The sequence below is a fragment of the Physella acuta genome, unplaced genomic scaffold (genome assembly GCF_028476545.2).
Source record: "Physella acuta isolate Inbredline_101_S28 unplaced genomic scaffold, ASM2847654v3 ptg000131l, whole genome shotgun sequence".
In the NCBI taxonomy this organism is placed as follows: Eukaryota; Metazoa; Mollusca; class Gastropoda; family Physidae; genus Physella; species Physella acuta.
This window is the reverse complement of record NW_026731650.1, coordinates 821,360-840,826: the sequence shown is the minus strand read 5'-3', so window position 1 is coordinate 840,826 and position 19,467 is coordinate 821,360. Positions and strand designations below refer to the sequence as shown.

Below are 19,467 nucleotides of genomic sequence, written 5' to 3'. Positions count from 1 at the left end.
CACCCTCTTTGTTACAGAATCCACCATCTTCTTCTCGCCCCAAGCCAAGTCAGCATCGCCCCAAATCCCATTCTATTGTCAGCATGAATGGACAACATGGACACCGGCGATTTTCTACAATTTGTCACCCCGAGTTCGCCAACCTAGGCACGATGATACAGAATCGAATCCAGTCTTTAGACCTCTCACACATCGATACTGGTAAGTCTGATGGGCCTATGTGATTCACGGCTGTTGATCGGCCTGTCCGTAGGCCTCCTGTTTTTAAGCGTGTTTCGAGAAAAAATCGTTAGCGGTAAACTGCGCAACAGAAATTGAGCGCAAACAGAAAAATGCGCAAATACAAACTAATCATGCTACTACTACACTTTAAATCATCATATTTCGCGGGAAAGTGTTTAATTATGATACAACGTACATGTGGTCATTCTTTGCCAGTGTCTACAAATGTTCGATTTAAGTTTAAGAAAACAAAAATGTCCTTTCGCACTTTACTGTGCGCAGTTTTTCGTAGCGCATCTTTCCAGTCAACTTTTAAGCGATGTTTGTCAATGTCTGCGTGTTTGTATGGAGAGTGATGGGGGGGGGGGTTGCAAATTGTATCTCAATTTTGGCACATTTCTAGTGTCCTGGTTTTATTTGAATTTTTCCTGAAGTCATTTTTGACGACAACATATGAATACCTAATTTTCAATCCAGTTAGATATAAAAGTAGCCATTAAAAATGATTAGAATCAATTACAAACGTGGGAGATAACGAATTGAGCAGTGGCCAGTCGACAGAGGTGAGCTGGTGTTCACGGAAGTTTTCACACCTGTAGGACGACAACTCACGTGAAGCACGTAAATAATGGTTTTGATGTGCTACTGTAACAGAGAAATGTTTTCTTTCAGAGAGAAACAGCGAACCATCCAGCCAGACCATCTCTTACGTCATCACCAACCCGGCAGCAAGTTGTATCCTGATTCCTGGAGATATTGTGTAAGTCTTGTGATTAAGTCATATGACAAGTGCAAGTCATGTGACAAGTGTAAGTCATGTGACTAAGTCATGTGACTAAGTCATCATGTGACAAGTGTAAGTCTTGTGACAGGTGAAAGTCATGTGACAAGTGTAAGAGAATATGGCCGTAGAAGATTTACACAACGTGAGAGTTATCTTCTCTTTAAAACAAATTGACTCTCAAGTATGTACATAATAAATATAGATTATGCTGAACACCAAGTCTGAGATTATAAGACTAACCAGACTGAATAAAGCGATTGGCTCTAGTAGAATCAACAAATGTTTGTCAAAATGTGATTTTTTTCTCTCCAGCTACGTGATCCAGCCCTCGTCAATGTGTGCCACCCCGACAAAGCAAGATCACGTGAGAATTCACGGCTTCAGCTGGAGCCCCTCACAGTCGACACCTATCGGTATTCGAATACCAAAAGTAACATCAGTTGAGTTGCCAGATGGCACGAGAACAACTAGCCAGCGTTACCCAGCCTTTGTAAGCCAAGTCAGTGAAACCTGTAAATTGTAGACGCTGGTCTACATTTTTACCTAAGTTACCTAATGTGTTCATTGTACAAAGATGTGTTGTTTCATAAATTGCTCAAGTTCAAATAAATTGTGTGTTTACAATCGGTGTTTTACAGACACGTGTATACAGCTAAAATAAAAACAATGCAAGTAATTTTTACACTAGCTGAAATCAGCATTTCATACTTTCTTTACCCAATAGTTAATACAAAATATATATATGCCGATGTTAATATATTGATGTACCAATCCAAGCACATTGAGAATTTATTTGACTACCATTTTACCATATTATTCTTAATGAGCTAGAAACATGCATTACAATTTACATGCGTTCTAATGCCAAAATACGCGTAGAAGGTTCAGCTATCGGAGATCATCAATATTAACCCCTTAGTGGCAGAACATTAACCTCTGTGGCAGAATATTAACCCCTGAGTGGCAGAATATTAACCCCTGAGTGGCAGAATATTAACCCCTGAGTGTTTGTAAGTCAGAAAGAAACAACACTTCATCTTTAATATTGATCTTTTAATTTTATCGCCATTTTACTCGCAGAAGTAAGAACCTTTCAATAGTGTCGCATCCCCTCCTAGTTTGCACACATCAATCCCAAGTTTGACACCCAAATAATTACATTCTTGTATACTTATACTGGTGTATGCTTCGTGTAATCAAGAGGTGTAATCTTATTGTTGGAATTGTTGCAAAGTTTCTAACCGTGTTTATTTTAATTTACGATCACAAAGTATCTACCAGCCTTGCTTGAATGTGTGTCAAATGTTTAAAGCCGACATGTCGAGTAGGTGATTGTGGTGGACATTTGGGGTGCCAGAATCGCGAATTGGGTATTTGGGCGCCATTACCGAGATAATTACTATACACCTATATTTGCTTATCAGATACTTGCTTAAATAATCAGGACAAAATTATGTTTACATGTTTATATGTTTGTACTGTAAACACTTTAAAATGAATAAAAGTCAAAAACAAACATCTGCTTTTCCCGCGTTTTCTTTTTAAGTAACGGTGTTGTCGTGTTAAACTTCAGCATATTTTTAGTTTTATCTGGCAACCTGCATTGTACTGATAATTTTAGTTATGATGTTATGATTCTGTTTTGTAATCCGAAGCAAATTAGGAAAACATCAGAAAGGTAATAAGCTGACGTTATGGGTTGTAAAAGGCTGAGGGTCATTTTGGACTCATCCAGGGGCGTTCAGGCTCTGTCTAAGGTCATGTTCAGGCTCTGTCTAAGGTCATGTTCAGGCTCTGTCTAGAGGTGTGATCAGGCTCTGCCTAGGAGCATGTTCAGGCTCTGCTCTGCCTAGGAGCATGTTCAGGCTCTGCTCTGCCTAGGAGCATGTCAGGCTCTGCCTAAGGTCATGTTCGAGCTCTGCCTAAGGTCATGTTCAGCAGAGTTTCTTCCAGGCATCTCTTCGGGGGGGGGGGGGGGGGGACAGAGCCCCTCCGAAGAAAGTCTACCCCCCCCCCCTCGAAAATTTCAAGTGCCCCCCCCCCCTCCCCGGAGAAAAAAGTGTGGAAGAAACCCTTATGTTCAGGCTCTGCCTAAGGTCATATTCGGGCTGCCCAAGTGCATGTTCGGGCTCTGCCTAAGGTCATGTCCAGGCTCTGCCTAAGGTCATGTTCGGGCTCTGCTCTGCCCAGCAGCATGTTCAGGCTCTGCCTAAGGTCATGTTCGGGCTGCCAAAGAGCATGTTCAGGCTCTGCCTTGGAGCATTTACAAATACCATAACCAGACCTCATATGCAGCCTAATTTCTAACGGCTAGCCTATAAAATGTGTGCGTGTATGTGCGAGTGTGTTTCTGTGTGTATTTGTGTGTTTATAATGCATCACAAGTATGCAGTCATTGACCGCAGAGCCCATAACAAAGTAAACACATCTGAAAAACGTGAAACGCGATTTTAACATGCAGGCGATTAAAAAAAAACCAAGTGCAGCGCTTTAATGGCAGCCTAAAATGCAAATGCCATTCCTGGCCTTGACCTATAAATCATTCCACCCAATGTGTTAGCGAATAGGAACTACATTTTGTCTGCTCTAGCTTACAGGTCAACTCGGTTGCACTCTATTACCTAATCTATTTTTAGCACAATCAATTGTCTTCATCGTTTGCAATGAGCCTTCTGTTAATCAAGATTGTTGCGCTAGGCAGCAGTAGCAGATCAACTTGTTTCAAAAAGAAAGAAAAATGGGAGAGGCAGTTGACCAGTTGTTTAAGAATATTTAGAATCCCCATCCCATTCCCAAATGCTCTTTTAGGCCTAAACACGTTTTTTTTTTAATGTCTAGTTAATTGATAAGATACATACACGTACATGCTGACATTTTTTTTTATATTATTATAACACCCAAATCATTAGGTAAACACCCCCAGCGTTAGCATCAGCTGGTTTGCACATTTGATTGTTTATTTCTTAAATAGAAAAATAATCAATGTATGCAATAATATGATCGTCTAGTTGCAGAAAACTAAAACACAGCACACATCAACCCTATACCTTACACACATGTGTTGACGATTTATCCCACTACACATCAACTCTATAGGTGCCTACCACAATCGTGTTGAGCCCACTACAAAACAATCGAACGCGAGCTATCACATTCCAGCGGTGAAGCAACCTGAGGTTAGACAACTTTAGCCAGACAACCAGCGGTCAGACAACCAGCATCAGACAACCACCGGGAACACCAAATCCAACGTTTCCTCAACAATCGGTCACAACTCTGTCACTCTTTATAGAATCTACACGCATTTGACCTCCGGGCAGCAATTCACATCACAACATGCAGGGGCAAACGCTATATAACTCACTGTTATCACACAGGTGTACCGAACATTTAAAAAAAAAAAAAAACACCACCCGAAATTTTGTGGAGAGACTAGGCCTAAACTCTTACTTGATTGCCATATTGACAACCCAATTGTGAAAAGAACAGATGGAAAATAGAAGATCGTAGTCTAGTTAAATTCCTTTTAATGAACAAGAGAAGATGTAGGCTAACTAAAATTAGCATTTTAAAATAGGTTATTAACATATAACCTACATTGACAGCTTTTTAAAAAAAAAATCTATTTTATTTTAAAGTTAAAGTGGACAAATAAATTACTATTCCAATAATGCATTATAAGTATTATGACATTAGGCTAGCCGTTGTAGAAATATAATTCACAATTTTATCTGGCAACCCAAAGAGTTGCAGACACTTGCATTTTTAAAAAAAATCGCAGTTAGACCTATCATTTGGCATTTAGGATTTCTAGATCTTAAATAATTAGACAACTTAGTACTTAAGGTAAGGTACAGATCTTAAACATCCAGATTTGGATCTAGAATCTAGTGTAATAATAAAACAACCAGATCTAGACTCTAGATCTAGAAATCTAGATCAAATTTGGGGAGAAAATAAATTTATACCGGTGTCCGATAATCTTTATAGTTTATATTCTATATTATTCTATAATGAATGAATGATAATGCCAATGGAATCTTCTTTAAAAAAAAGTAAAGTGGTGTGTGTTAGGGGAGTGTTAGGTTACTGGTAGTAAACTAAATACTAAATACACACATGGCTGGCTAATGTCAATGCTAACCATGTCCCTAACCCCAATTCTTAACCATAAAATTAGTCGAGACTAATCACCTATTTTATGGAAGAGTGTATTGTCGGACACTGGTCACTAATCTAGATGAAGATGAAGATGATGTTAATGATATTATTATTAATGTTAATGTTGTACATTGTATGTTCATACTATTGCTTGTGATGTGGTTTACTTATCAAACTTGATGTTTAAAACTTTATTTAATAACTTAATATAATAAGTTTGATGCAATGCAGGGGTACTTTACTATTAAATTTTTAATTTACTAAATATTTAATATAAATTCTACTTCTACTAAGGGCTAAGGAAATCTTAACTTAATCTAGATCTAGATTCTAGCTAGATTCTATCTACTCTAGATCTAGATCTACTAGATTTATGTAGTATGTAGATCTAGATAGATCTACTAGTGAGATTGTATTGTATATTGTATATAATAGTCTTAATAGTTTAATAGATATAGATTCTAGATATAAATTAGATCTAGATCTAGCTACTAGATATTAGATCTAGCTAGAGCAGTTTGATCTGAACACTTAAAAATACTTAAAATAATAAAAATTCAAATCTCAAATCAGTTGTGAAGAAGTAGGGCCTATAAAAAAAAGTTAAAGCGTGGCTTAGCAGATAAATGTAAAGAGTAAAGTCATTTAAATTGAAGTGTAGATCTAGAGATCTATTCTAAAATCTAAATCTATACAATTGAATACAATCTCAATATGTTCTAGATCTACATTTTAAATAGTTCTAACTATTTCTAATCACTTAATATAGAAAAGATTTAGATTTTAGATCTTCATATTCTAGAATCTAGATCAACAAAAAAAAGTGCTTACTGAGTGATAGATCTAGAATAGATTAAGTGAAAAAAAGTGACAAATACTTAACTAAGTTTTAGTTTTAGGTCTTAAAACATTTATTTTTAAGAAATCATCAGGCGAACCACAGGCTTTATTAGATCTATTAGTTTAGTAAACTTTTTTTTAATAAGGAAGGCAAATTAAGAGTGTAAGTGTAAGCTACTAAAATGAATAAATTATTTATAAATTTGTTGCATTTGTCTCATTTATTTTCTCTTTAACACTAAGAGCTGTAAAGCAGATACACCACACATTAACAAAACTCTGTACACCTTTCTTAGGGCCTACATATAAATATTATATAAATGTAGGTCCTATAATTAAATAAGTATATATATATATATATATATATATATATATATATATATAATGCAATTTTTTCACAGATGCCTGCACTTTTATTCATTATCAATTAATTCACACTCTCTATTAGTGAAGCAAAACCACTTTATGTTTCTTTTTAGGCTAACATGCTTTTTTGTTATTTTCAGGATGGATAATACCAACAGAAAAGACCGTAGTGCCAGTTTCTTCTCAGTATATGTGGGGAATCTTAATTCTGAAGTTACAGAGGTAACCATAGTTTAATCTTGAAATAATAATGTTGGGAAACAAAATTGAACAAAAACTTTTTTCTTTCACAATGTAGGCCCATTTCTAAACTGCAACAATCATAAACATTTTAACAATTTTCTGTTGACTTAAAATTAGGTGTCTTAGTATGTAGTTCAATATAATTCCTATTGTATAAGCACATGCTTTATCTTTTATTTTTATTCAGAAAGACTCTTAGATGGACTTTAGTCATTAACACATTGGTGTTATTTCTTTTCTCTTTCTATTATTATTTATTATTAGTTAAAACTTTTTTATTAGATAATTTATTAAATGTAACCATAATAACAAACAATGTTCATTTTTTCCTTAAGGTATTTTAAATAAGAGTCATACACCTATACAACAGTAAGCTACATTTATTAGAGATGATAAAAAAACAAATGTTTTCGTGTAATAGACATTTTCTCCTAGAATTACCTATAATTACATTGAACACTATATCCTTCTTTCTTGTATTTTTGTAGGATGATTTGGATACTTTATTTAGTGAGTGTGGTCATGTAGCTGAAAAAGTTATCATACCTCCCAAAGAGCAGGGCAGATCCAAGTTTGGGTCTGTAGTTGTTGAAAATTACCTTTCTTTTCAAACATATTGTAAATTAAATGATGCATTAATTTTGTTAATTTATATGTTTGAATATATGTGTGTGTGTATATATATATATATATATATATATATATATATATATATATATATATATATATATATATATATATATATATATATATATATATATATATATGACATATATGACACATTGTGTACATGTATATGTGTAGATATTAATGTGTGTAGCTATATATGTATATATATATATATATATATGTGTGTATATATATATGTGTATATATATGTAGCTACCCTACATCATAGTAACTTTTGTATGGTATGTTTGGTTCATAATTGGAGAACACATGTGAACTTAACATGTTGCATGTTTATCCATATTACCAAAGTACTTAATGAAGGATATTAGAAGTTTCTGGAAATCTTTATCATTGATTTAATTAACTGGGTAAGACTATAAAAAAAATACGTCATCATATTAAAACTTTTGTTTTGTGGATTAATTGTGCAGATTTGTAAGGTACCATACTCAAGAAGAAGCTTTAAGAGCCATTAAAGAATTAAATGGATGGAGCTTAAAATCTCAGCGCATTGTTGTTGACATAGCATCAGACTGTGCTCACAAACTCAAACTGGGTAACGATTAGATTTGTCATTTTAACGTAGAATTATGTACAATACAAACTAAATATTGATGGTACTGGTATCAACAAATGTATGTAAAAGCTTACATTATTATTATTTCATATGAGAAAGTATCTTTAACTGAACTAGATGCAACCTGTATCCCTTAGCACCTCACAACATGCAGCCTGATGAGTCCTATTGTGAGCTGATTAATGCTGCAGCCTTCACCAAAAGGTCTGGTGAGTATGACAGTGTACTCAACCTAAACAGAGTTAAGGAGACATGCCTGTGGGTCAGCTCTGAATTTTTTGGCACTGACAGCGGAGGTAAGATTATCTTTCTGCATGCTCACAAATAGAAAAAAATTTTAGTACAAGCTTTCACTTCTAATGTTCGTGTTATACTTAAACCTGGAATATAACTTATTGTTACACACAACAGGAGTGAATTATACAGAACGTGTTCTGTATGACCTCCAGAGGAAAACCAGAGGATCTCTAGTTCCAGCACCTCCTCATCAGTCAGCCAGCACAGAGACTATCTTAGAGAAAGCTATGTCATGGCTTCAAGAAAGGTCTTGTTTTGTTCCTATATTATTTCAAAATGGCTAGTCAAATGGTTATACATTTTTTTATTTAAAATAAAAGAGTAACTTAAAGATATTTTAATTTCATTACTTGCTAAAAAAATGTATGCTTATCCATGCATTTGTCTGTTTATTTATTTAGCCTACACATTTTATATTCTTAGAGAAAGCGAGGCATTGCTGCAGAAGTACAAAGAGGTTTATGAAAAATTTAATGACATTTTAAAAGATGTCAAAAAATAGTAAGTGTCTATTTCAATCTTATTTTTAACTTTTAGGTTTAACATGGCAAATAATATAAAAAAGTAGATCAATGTTTGCCGATTTTAATAAAATAGCTTTGGATACTTTCTAAATAATATATTAACATTCTTTACAGTACTCACACTGGAGTAAGTGACATTCAGCCTCAAGATGACACAAGCCCACAAAAAATATCTGTTGAGGAAGCTATTAACTTGGAACCTAAATGTACAAGCCCACAAAAAATATCTGTTGAGGAAGCTATTAACTTGGAACCTAAATGTACAAGCCCACAAAAAAAATCTGTTGAGGAAGCTATTAACTTGGAACCTAAATGTACAAGCCCACAAAAAATATCTGTTGAGGAAGCTATTAACTTGGAACCTAAATGTACAAGCCCACAAAAAATATCTGTTGAGGAAGCTATTAACTTGGAACCTAAATGTACAAGCCCACAAAAAAAATCTGTTGAGGAAGCTATTAACTTGGAACCTAAATGTACAAGCCCACAAAAAATATCTGTTGAGGAAGCTATTAACTTGGAACGTAAATGTACAAGCCCACAAAAAAAATCTGTTGAGGAAGCTATTAACTTGGGGCCTAAGTATACAAGCCCACAAAAAATGTCTGCTGGGGCTATCAACTTGGAACTTAAATGTACAAGCCCACAAAAAATATCTGTTGAGGAAGCTATTAACTTGGAACCTAAATGTACAAGCCCACAAAAAATATCTGTTGAGGAAGCTATTAACTTGGGGCCTAAGTATACAAGCCCACAAAAAATGTCTGCTGGGGCTATCAACTTGGAGCCTAAGTATACAAGCCCACAAAAGATATCTGTTGAAGCTACCAGTATTAACTTGGAACCTAAATGTACAAGCCCACAAAAAATGTCTGTTGAGACTACCAATGCTAACTTGGAACCTAAATGTACAAGCCCACAACAAAAGTTTGTTGAGGCTACTAACTTGCCACCTCAAGGTAATACAAGCCCAAAGAAACCCATTAGTCCTCCTAGAAAAGATGCACCAGCTACTTATTTGAATGTTGAAAATGGAAGACCTCTGATTAAAAATTCTGCAGTAAAAGAAATTAATGAGCAAGAGGTAGGTGTGATAGTAATAAGTTATGGATGATTAAGATTATTTTAAGAATATTTTCTGTTACATTTTACTTGACCAAGTTGGTCTGGATCTTGAGATTATGTGTGGAAAATTGTAGAATTGACAAAGTGATACATGCAAAGTACAATTATTAGTGAGAAGGAAGTGTATGCAAATAGAGAATTTCAAAATGATCCTCTTTAAAGACACAGGTATTAGTCATTTAAGTTAAATGACATAGGTAAATCTAAAACATGTTTCAGATTTTAAGAAAGAAAATTCTGATTTTCTTTTCTAGATGTTGGTTGTTATAAATCATGGATACATTAAAAGTTAGAAGGGTGCTAATAGGGCTTGTAAGTCTCTTTGCTTCTCTTACTTAAAATTTGAAATCTCGTTAGCCAGGGTTAGGTGAATTCTCAAACTATCATTATCAGTTTTTACGATTTTAAATAACTTAACACAAGCGCAAGTAACTTTTATTTCTTTTTTTACCGATTTAATAAACATATTCACAATTGGTTGGAAAAATACTAGCTGGCTAGTATGATAAGAAGTTGGTGACCTACTTACAAGCCCTATTATTACTTTTAAATTGGATTTTGAATTAGATTTAAGCTTAGATCATATTCTTGCAATTAAAAAATGCTTGAAATTTTTTTAATGTCTTTAAAATGTATTAAGGTTGTTTTATTTTCCTTTATTATTCTCCAAGGAGTTGAAATAGTTAGTCAAACCTATCTATTAATTACTACCATTTTTATTTCACCAACACAGGGTATGCCAGCACCAGCTAAAATAAATCCTCTTGTAAGGAAACCATTGCCAACATTATACAAAACCCCACCACCACCCGTAGAACCACCTCAAAATTCTTTATTGCCAACTCCTGAACCACCAGTTGTCAGGAAAAAAAATTTATTTTCTATTCCCCTGTTTCCTTCAAAAAAGTTTACGGCTCCACTTTTGCCAGATCCATCACCATTGGATAAAACCAGCATGGCTCACCAACAAGATAAGGTTGTTGAGGACTCTTCAGGTGCTGAGGATTCTGAATTAAGATTACATGGAACTTTGTTGGAGTGGGGGCGCCACTTGAAAAACCTTGTTGATGATGATTCAGATCTTGAAGAAGAAACCATTGTTACTTCAGATAAAAAATCGTGGGAGGAAAACAAAGTTGAAAATGAATGGGTGGATGAAAAAGAAAGCTATGATTCTAGCTTTTTGTCAGATTTGTTCTGTCAGGTTCTGGAGTCTGACAAACCATGCGTGACCAATAAGCGCAGCCCCGTGTCCTGTAAAGTAATGCCAGGAGGAGGTGGCGCTGAAAAAACCCAGAAGACCACCAAGAGCAATCCAGTGGCCAGTAAATTATTGCAAGATGGAGATGGTGTTGACAAACCATGTATGACCAACAAAAGAAGTCCAGTGGCCTGTAAATTAGTCCCTGATGGAGGTGGGGACAACCTAGTCCCAGTCAGCCAAGCTAGTCATGGGGATGCTGATGTGTCAGTTGGACCAAAGGATGTTGACCAGACTATGTCAGTAGATGATGAGACCCTGTCTAGTGGTGTAAAAGTCTCAAAGCTTGCCATGTTAGCTAAGAAATTTTCTCAGCTAAACCAGCCTACAATCAGGCCACCATTTTTTGTTCCTGGCAGAGCTAAGCCATTGTAAATGTAATGTAGCGCACATCAACTGATTTGCACTAACATCTTAAATTCTTACAATTCCTGGCCATGTTACTGATTCTTTATCAGCATTTGTTTTAAGAATTTTTTTTATTTATGCTTAGGACTGTTGCAGCTGCAACTAGCATATTTTAAAGATTTGTTAGTCATGTTCATATATCTAACTAGGTTATTATTAAGTATTAAGGTGTAATACCGTTCAACACAAAGTGTGCATTGTAACTATAATGTAATTTTAAATAATGCTTAAACCATTATTTTAGTCCTTTATGATTCAGTTTTATGTCATGCTATTCTTAAAATACAATTTTTCTATTAGAAAATTGGGATTAACTTTAAAAAATATGGTCTCTAGTTAAACTATCCATAGATCTAGATGTATATTTATATGTATAAAGAATTTTTTATCAGAAAAATTTGTTGAACAAAGTTAAATTTTATAATAAAATGTTTACCGTTGATTGGTTTTTGAAGTTTTGATTACTAATACACACAAAAAGTAGAATAATCCAAGAAACATAAAATGACAAAATGTTTTTAATTTAGCAGATCTCTTGAGAACCCATGCTCAACAATAACAACATTAGGGCAGTGGATAGCAACAAATGTGTATCTCTATCAACATAGTTTGCCAAGAATTTTTTCAATATGTTATAAAATAGTTATATGATTTTAAAAATATATCGCATGTATATAATTTAACTCGCAAAGACTATGAAAATAGATAGCTTATCTATGAGCACAAAATGTACAGCTTTAATAATAATTCTGACATTGACATAAATAATGGAATATTTCAGGTAGGAATCTTTAGCTATGGGAAAAAGTATACCTAGAATCACAGTGGCAAATAATTAATTCTTGAAGGCTACATCAATGACTGTTTTTCTGAGTCCCACCAGTCAGTCTTTGAGGCAGTCAATAAAGACAGTCTTGAAATTTTAAAATCTAGAGCAGCTGTGTAGTGAAAGAGTATATTTGTCACGACAACACCATATTCACCAGCAGCAAAAAATGTGTAGACTGAAGAGAGAAATAAGGAAGACAAATTAATACCAATCAATAAGGGTTTTATCGAATTTTAGATGTCATGAAATCAAACAGGGAAACCATACAGTCAGTAAAAATAATTTACAAAAACTAACAACTTGAATAATACCAACTACTTTAGCCATGATAAGCAAGTACCCAAGCAATGTTCATACTGCTTACTTAAGTAGCATGGCTATGCAGTAATTTGGTAAAAGTATCCTTGTAGTAATCTTTACAGTTGGAATGTTCACAAGTATAGATCAGCATTATAATTTTATCATCTCCCCATTTATTGTAAAACTTACAGTACTCGTAATGGCTTAATATTAACTCTATAAAAATTACAATTAAAATATAACAAAAAAGCAAGAAATGCTAAAAAGGTCACAAGAAACATCTTTAATTTTTAGAAAGCTGTGTTAAGAAAATTCTCACAGAAAAAAGTTGCATTTACAATGCTAGGACTAGGATGCACATGCTGGGTCAAACAATAAAACAACAATAGTAACGGTGTTAATTGTAAATATGACTTACTTGTATGTTAAAATGCCAAATTTAAACACTAACTCTTATTGAACTTATTTTTTTCTTCAGCTTAATAATCTATAAACTTAAAAACATTTAAATTCATGTCAAGTAGTGACCACATTTAAAGTAAGAGTTAACAGATTTTACAAACACACCTATGTTGTCTTTGCCTTGGTTCTAGGCATTTGTGGAAGCTCTGTGATAAGGGTAGTTTGGGCATACGCCAGGGAAAAGGGAGCAAAGTCTAGGCTAGCTGTGCCATGGAATGCTATGTTGGTCATTATCACTAGATATTCACAAGCAGCAAACCCAGTGTAAACTGGAAAGATTTTAGCACAGGTAAAAAAAGGATCAAGAATTGTTTAAATTTTAAAATACAATAATACATAGAAATACAAAAGGTAGACAGAGGCACACAATAAGAAACTTATGAGGTTCATGCTGTGCAAATGTTTTCATAAGTCTAACAGTACAGTCTACAATCCATAAAACTAAACGGCTGCATGCACCAAAAACAAATAGAAAACATTATCTTTCATACTAATTAAAAATCCCATCATAACTTAAAAACTATAGCATTAACATTAGGTATGTAATAATGTTTTAATTTGATGCTGTTAGTGTTACTTATTATATTAATTTACTTCAATATTTAACTGCCACCTAAAAATTACATAAACAGCCTTGGTCAACTTTTACTGGCCCCCCTCCCCCCTGAAAAGTGCTTCTTGATCTAGTGTGGAAATAATAACATGAGTCATTGTAGGTGGAAAACAACTGCAGATGACAATCTATTTTAATTTTACCCTTATTTTAAATATTTAGTTAAAGTTAAAATATAGTTAGTTGCAAAATATATGTTATTGCACATTATTTGAGCTTTTGAAGTCATAACCACCTAGAATATGGCTATTTCTAAATAGTTTTCTTAAAATAACAAACCCCATAAAGTAAGCGTAGGAAATAAGATGGTAAAAGTTAAGTATACCAACCTCCAGGCTCACAATACCAGTTGTGTCTGAAGTATATGTACACGGACAGGAAAAATATACTTATGTTCAACAAAAACAGCTTTTCCTTCCACCACAATGAAGCTGTTTCCTAAAATAAAATAATTTTTTTTAAAGTGCCCAGTTAACTAAAATGATCCTTAAAGTTTATTTCTGTAAGTTAAAAGTGCCCCCACTACACACACACACAACAATTAGATTCTTTTTTTTAGAGTCATATGCAACACCACACAACTGTTTTCTGATTTTGCATAGCTATTGTTTCCCTATTTGAAAAACACAAGTACAATGACTAATTTTTCTCAATTTATTTAAATTGATCAGTACTTTGCCTAATAGATTACTAATTATATTCTCACAATCCAATAGGTTTATATAATAAAGGATAAAATTATGATTCATACCAATACAATGAAAAAATAAACAAAATCTTACTTCATTGGTCATGAAAGCACCTTTGACAAAACCACGACATCTAAATAGGATTATGGTCAGTAACATGTAAATTAAACCACCAGCCATAAAGATTATAAACATGGTCTCATGAAGATCTGTTGGGAAAAATAATTTAAATTCTTTTATTTCAAGTAAGTTACATTCTATTTTAATTCTTGCTAATTCTTGAATATTCCCATTTTGTGAATTCACTGGCGGTACATTATACTTTTTTTTAAATGTGTGAACAAACCGTGATTTTCTGTTGAAGAGATAAAAGTAAGCCCAACCAGAGCACCAACTTCTATTATATGACACAGACTGGTAAATGCAGCAACTGATTTATAACATTCATTATGCTTTCCAACAAGGATTGATGTATGGAAGTTGTAATAGGCTATAGCAATCAAAAAGCGAGGAGTCGCATGTAATGCTATACTGATCCGCCAGACATATCTTTGTGGAGTAAACCCTCCAATAGCTGCACTGATTGACGGGAGGTAATTTCTAACCTGTAGATTTAAAAATTCAATTATGCTAATTAGCTATAATAACCAAAAAACCCTATTACATAGAATGTAGTTGAAGCTATAATAATCAAATAACCTTACTAAGTTATTACTAAGTATGTGTCAAGTTATTTAGTTGTGATGTAATAAAGTCAAATAAAGGGGTGTGGCACTGTTTTAGTTTTAGCCTATATTATTTATTATATATATATATATATATATATATATATATATATATATATATATATATATATATATATATATATATATATATATATATATATATTATAATAATAGTTATAGGCCTATGGCCTATAGTTACTGGATCTAGATCTACAGGTAATAAAAATGAATTGTCATTAAAGATTTTTTAAGAATATATGATGATGAAGCTGCTTTAGGCTAGGTATAGTATTAGTATTAGTATTTAGTAGGTATTGTTGGGACTGGAGAATCTAAGACATTCTAAATCTAAGATTAATGTAAGAAATAAAATTGTCAAATTATTATGCAAGTAAAATAAAAGATGATTAGTAATTCTTTATTGTACTTGCATAAGTTAAGTTACTTAGATCTAGTATCAACTTCATCTTACCCTGCAGTGGGTTGCAGTAGAATCTTCAAAATCATAAATAACTGACCAGATAATACAGAACAATGTTGCAAACAGAGGGAGTCCACAAACAATTTTTGCCATTGCCGGGAAAGGTAAATAGAACAATGCTTTTTGTTTAGTTTCTGAAGACATGATTTCGATAAATGCAAGGCTGCCCAGTTACGTCGGTCTGCAAGATGTGAAACTGATGTATCTTATATAATATAAATATACTAATCTAGATCATAACTATTTCATTATAATATGAGACAAATGAGAATAACAGTCAAATGTCGTTCATGTCAACACAACCCCTTTAAAAAGTGCAATCGTATTTTGTTTCGGTAATATTACGAAGAGCTAAACTAATAGTAACTTCTAAATGTCTAAACAAAACAGTTATAATTTATCAAACAAATATGAGCTACTAATTTTATAAATCAAAACAACGATACCATATTATATTTGACTTACATGTAAACTAAAAAGAAATATAGATCTACTTTATTTTCCCACTTATTGTTCTGTTGTTTCCAAATCTAAGTGTAACTTTTTAAATACTTTTGTTGACATTATGGCGGATATTAGAATCTAGATATTGAAAAGATCTAATGTAAACTTTTTAAAATTTAGAGAATTAGATCACGATCTAGATCTAGTTGCAATTAGATCTAACGAAAGGGATAATTTTTTGTACTAGAGATCTTGATCTAACAACTGTTATTGATTAGTAAAAATGTCCAATCCTTATTTTCCTTCACCCTTACCACGGGTTGAGGATTCTTTGTGGTTCAATGTTGACAAACCAAGAGATGATGAAAATGAACTTACCCTCCTAGAGGAAAAATACCAAGCATGGGTAGGCATCTATATTAAATCAACTGTTATTATACACAGTATATTGAGTAGGCCTATAAGTATAATAGTTCCCTATAGAATAGAACTAGAATGACTAGATCTAGTATTTTATAGTAGTAATTTAAACGAAGTGTCTACTCGGAAGATTTTTCTCCCCAACGTCTCCACTTAGTCGGCAAAAGATAGCTCTGCGCGTGCGCAGTGACCTATGGCTAGGGTTAGAATGAGGGTTAGGGGTAGGATTAGGGATAGGGTTAGGGATAGGGTTAAGGATAGGATTAGGATTGGTGTTAGGGTTCTGCGGTTGTAAACACATGCATGCGCAGTACCATCGAAAACATCGTCGCTAAGGCAAGTCGTAGTTTCTCTCCATTGCGCATGCGTATCGCATGCGTATCTTATTCTGGCTAGAATCGGCCTAATTTAAATTGTCAATTGATGGCAATTCTGACTCAATTTTAAATCTTTAAGGGGCAGTATAGATAGGCCTAATAATAATAATATAATATTATTATAATTTAAATTAGGGCCTATAGTTATTATCTTAATAAGTTATTATCTTATTAAGTTATTATTTATTTATTGTAGGCCTATAGGCCTAAATATTATATACTATTTATACTAGTATATACTATTGGCTATTCCTACTAGATCTATATAGTATTTTTGTTTTGAACAATTAACAATCTGAAAAATAGATCTATATTCTATTATCTAACCATAGTAACCAACCAGACTCTAAAGTAGATGATTTTATTCTAATTTTGGGCTAAATTACAGCATAATAGCGAAATAAATTTGCTTAATATCATTAAAATGTCTGCTAATACTACATCTAGTAGGCTATTTTTTAAAATACTGAAAACCGTGTAAACTATTTATTGATTTGAAACAAACTTTATTAAAGCTACTCTATTGCCTCAAAAAGATAAATTAAGTCAGACAGGTTTGTCTAAGATTCTTTGAACAGGATGAAATTATTGAAAAGTAGAGCAATAAGAAATCCTACTATGAAATCATTATTTTTCTCTAGATCTAAATAGTAGTAACAAAGTAGGTCTACCATAGTAGCTTTTAATTTTCATCTTGATTACACATATGAAACATACTTGAAGTAAATTGATACAGTTTTAGTAAATGTTTGTATTGCATTCCCCATGATACACAGGACTGTCTGTTAATGTGTAGAAAGTCTTTCAAGGCACTTATTACCTACACTCTGGTTATGTAATAGTCTACAATTTCTTTGCTTTTGTTATAATTATTGAAGCATCTCGTTACGTTAAGAATTAAGATCTAATAAGCTATAAACTTATTTATACTCTTTTGGGTCTGACTTATTACAATTTTAATTCATGAAAAGCTGTAAACCATCTTGTATCAACATGAGGCCAACAGACCTTGGTATTATTCACAATTTGGGCGAGTTAATGTGGACTTTACTAAAGCTTGACTTAGACTCACTTGAAAATATTTTTTTACATTTAGCCTACTTAATATTTTTTGTGTTTGACTTTTTATGAGGTTATCAAGTTTTTTTGTCATTTACAGATGAGCGCCATAGCTTTAAAAGATAACAACATTGTACCTATTGGAAAATCATCAGAGGTAATAATGATGTAGTACACATTTGCTGCCAGAAATTTTATTCTAACTTGTAATTTACATGTATTCACAAGTGCCTCCATTCTTTAAGTTTAAGTACTTACAACTATGGTCAGTGAAATCTCATCAGTCACAGCTCAACCATGTTTAGACAGGTGCAATTTAAACATCTAATTAAATGTAACAAAATACCTTTCTCTGTGCTACTGAAGTGTACTTATTTGGTGCAGCTGTTGTTGATTTTACATGTTTTTAATGCAGCACTTAGAAGAGGAAGAGGAGGAAGAAGATGAAGAGGAGTGTGAAGAGGAGGAGGAAAGTGACACCAATGATGACCCAGATACAGATATGATGGATGAGAGAGATTCTAATGATGAGGCCAGTACTTGTAAGTATTTGCATAATGGATATGTAATGGTATTTTAATCCATGAACCTGTTTTTGGTAGTATAGCTAGTGTTTGAACATACCAGTGCAAGTATTTTTTTTCATAATGTCACAGATTTTTTTCTCATAATCTGGCTCACTTTGTATTATTTTCAGACTAAATCCTATCATTTCTACTGAGAATGAGTGCTGCCTGTTGTAAAGAGATACAAGTCTTTCAAATGTGGTATAAGTGCAATGACATATAATGAAAACAATTCTGTGCATGCATGTTTAACTATTTTGTGTATGTTTATTTTTAGCTGTCATTTTACATATTGTCAGAGGTGGTGATAATTAATTAGCACTTCAATTTTTTAAACGAAACAACTGCCAAGTTAGGATATGGGGTAATTTTTCCATCTCCATGGTGTGCTGTATTTTAGTATTTTGTATGGTAATTTTTAGAATTAAAACAACTGACATGTGGTTGGTGTACTTGTGCATGAAAGAATTATCACTTCATTATTATTCATTATTTAGAATTAAAATGGAATTAATTAAAATTAAAGCTGTAGTTTTGGTGTGATATTTTTTATCAAGCTGCAGTTTGCTTTGATGTCTCAGAAAAGTATAAAATTGGCCTATTTAAAACCAATGAACTTGTATCAAGTTAAATCTAGAAAAAAGCAGCCCCTATTTATAGTAAAGTTACTCCACTTAAACAATGTATGTAATATGATTATTAAAATGTTATTAGTTTTTTTTTTAATCAAAAATCTCTCTTTTGTCTACACCTGACTTAATTATTTTAATTAATAAATTTGTAATTGTTATTGAAGTGTTCTATTTTGGATAATTGACTAATCAGCAGAAATTATCTGAAAACCAAGCTTGGATATCAAACACTTGCCAGTCATGTATTAAATAACGCCAGGTGGTAAATTGCACAACAGATAACCCAAAGTCCTGAGTTCATATAGGACAGTAACACATTTAGGAAGAAAAACTCTGAAATCAAAGTGTCCCCTTACAGATGTTATGGGATTTTTAAAAAAAAGGCTGAAA

General features: G+C 33.1%; 4 protein-coding genes across 5 annotated transcripts; 3 read left to right on the top strand and 1 right to left on the bottom strand.

Moving 5' to 3' along the window:
- Positions 1-23: 23 nt before the first annotated feature.
- LOC131935104 (uncharacterized) lies at positions 24-2,459 on the top strand. Its single transcript, XM_059291420.1, has 3 exons — positions 24-201; positions 895-982; positions 1,319-2,459. The coding sequence occupies exons 1-3, from the start codon at positions 84-86 to the stop codon at positions 1,527-1,529; spliced, it is 417 nt and encodes a 138-aa protein (XP_059147403.1). The 5' UTR covers positions 24-83; the 3' UTR covers positions 1,530-2,459.
- Positions 2,460-4,744: 2,285 nt separating this feature from the next.
- On the top strand, positions 4,745-11,917 carry LOC131935114 (titin). The gene is made up of 9 exons (XM_059291447.1): positions 4,745-4,852; positions 6,514-6,595; positions 7,105-7,193; positions 7,720-7,844; positions 8,003-8,161; positions 8,277-8,409; positions 8,586-8,663; positions 8,801-9,770; positions 10,545-11,917. Exons 2-9 carry the CDS (start codon positions 6,515-6,517, stop codon positions 11,445-11,447), a joined length of 2,538 nt encoding a protein of 845 aa, XP_059147430.1. The 5' UTR covers positions 4,745-4,852; position 6,514; the 3' UTR covers positions 11,448-11,917.
- A 65-nt stretch (positions 11,918-11,982) lies between these two features.
- LOC131935118 (post-GPI attachment to proteins factor 2) lies at positions 11,983-15,880 on the bottom strand. Of its 2 annotated transcripts, XM_059291454.1 has the most exons (6): positions 15,571-15,880; positions 14,720-14,978; positions 14,467-14,582; positions 14,014-14,122; positions 13,177-13,340; positions 12,348-12,484 (listed from the first exon to the last, which is right to left on the bottom strand). In XM_059291454.1, exons 1-5 carry the CDS (start codon positions 15,721-15,723, stop codon positions 13,177-13,179), a joined length of 801 nt encoding a protein of 266 aa, XP_059147437.1. In that variant the 5' UTR covers positions 15,724-15,880; the 3' UTR covers positions 12,348-12,484. The 2 variants fall into 2 exon arrangements, with proteins under 2 accessions (XP_059147438.1, XP_059147437.1); XM_059291455.1 differs by lacking the exon at positions 13,177-13,340 and having other exon boundaries at positions 11,983-12,484.
- A 256-nt stretch (positions 15,881-16,136) lies between these two features.
- On the top strand, positions 16,137-19,235 carry LOC131935073 (anaphase-promoting complex subunit 15). The gene is made up of 4 exons (XM_059291359.1): positions 16,137-16,429; positions 17,980-18,036; positions 18,295-18,421; positions 18,577-19,235. The coding sequence occupies exons 1-4, from the start codon at positions 16,307-16,309 to the stop codon at positions 18,579-18,581; spliced, it is 312 nt and encodes a 103-aa protein (XP_059147342.1). The 5' UTR covers positions 16,137-16,306; the 3' UTR covers positions 18,582-19,235.
- Positions 19,236-19,467: the final 232 nt, after the last annotated feature.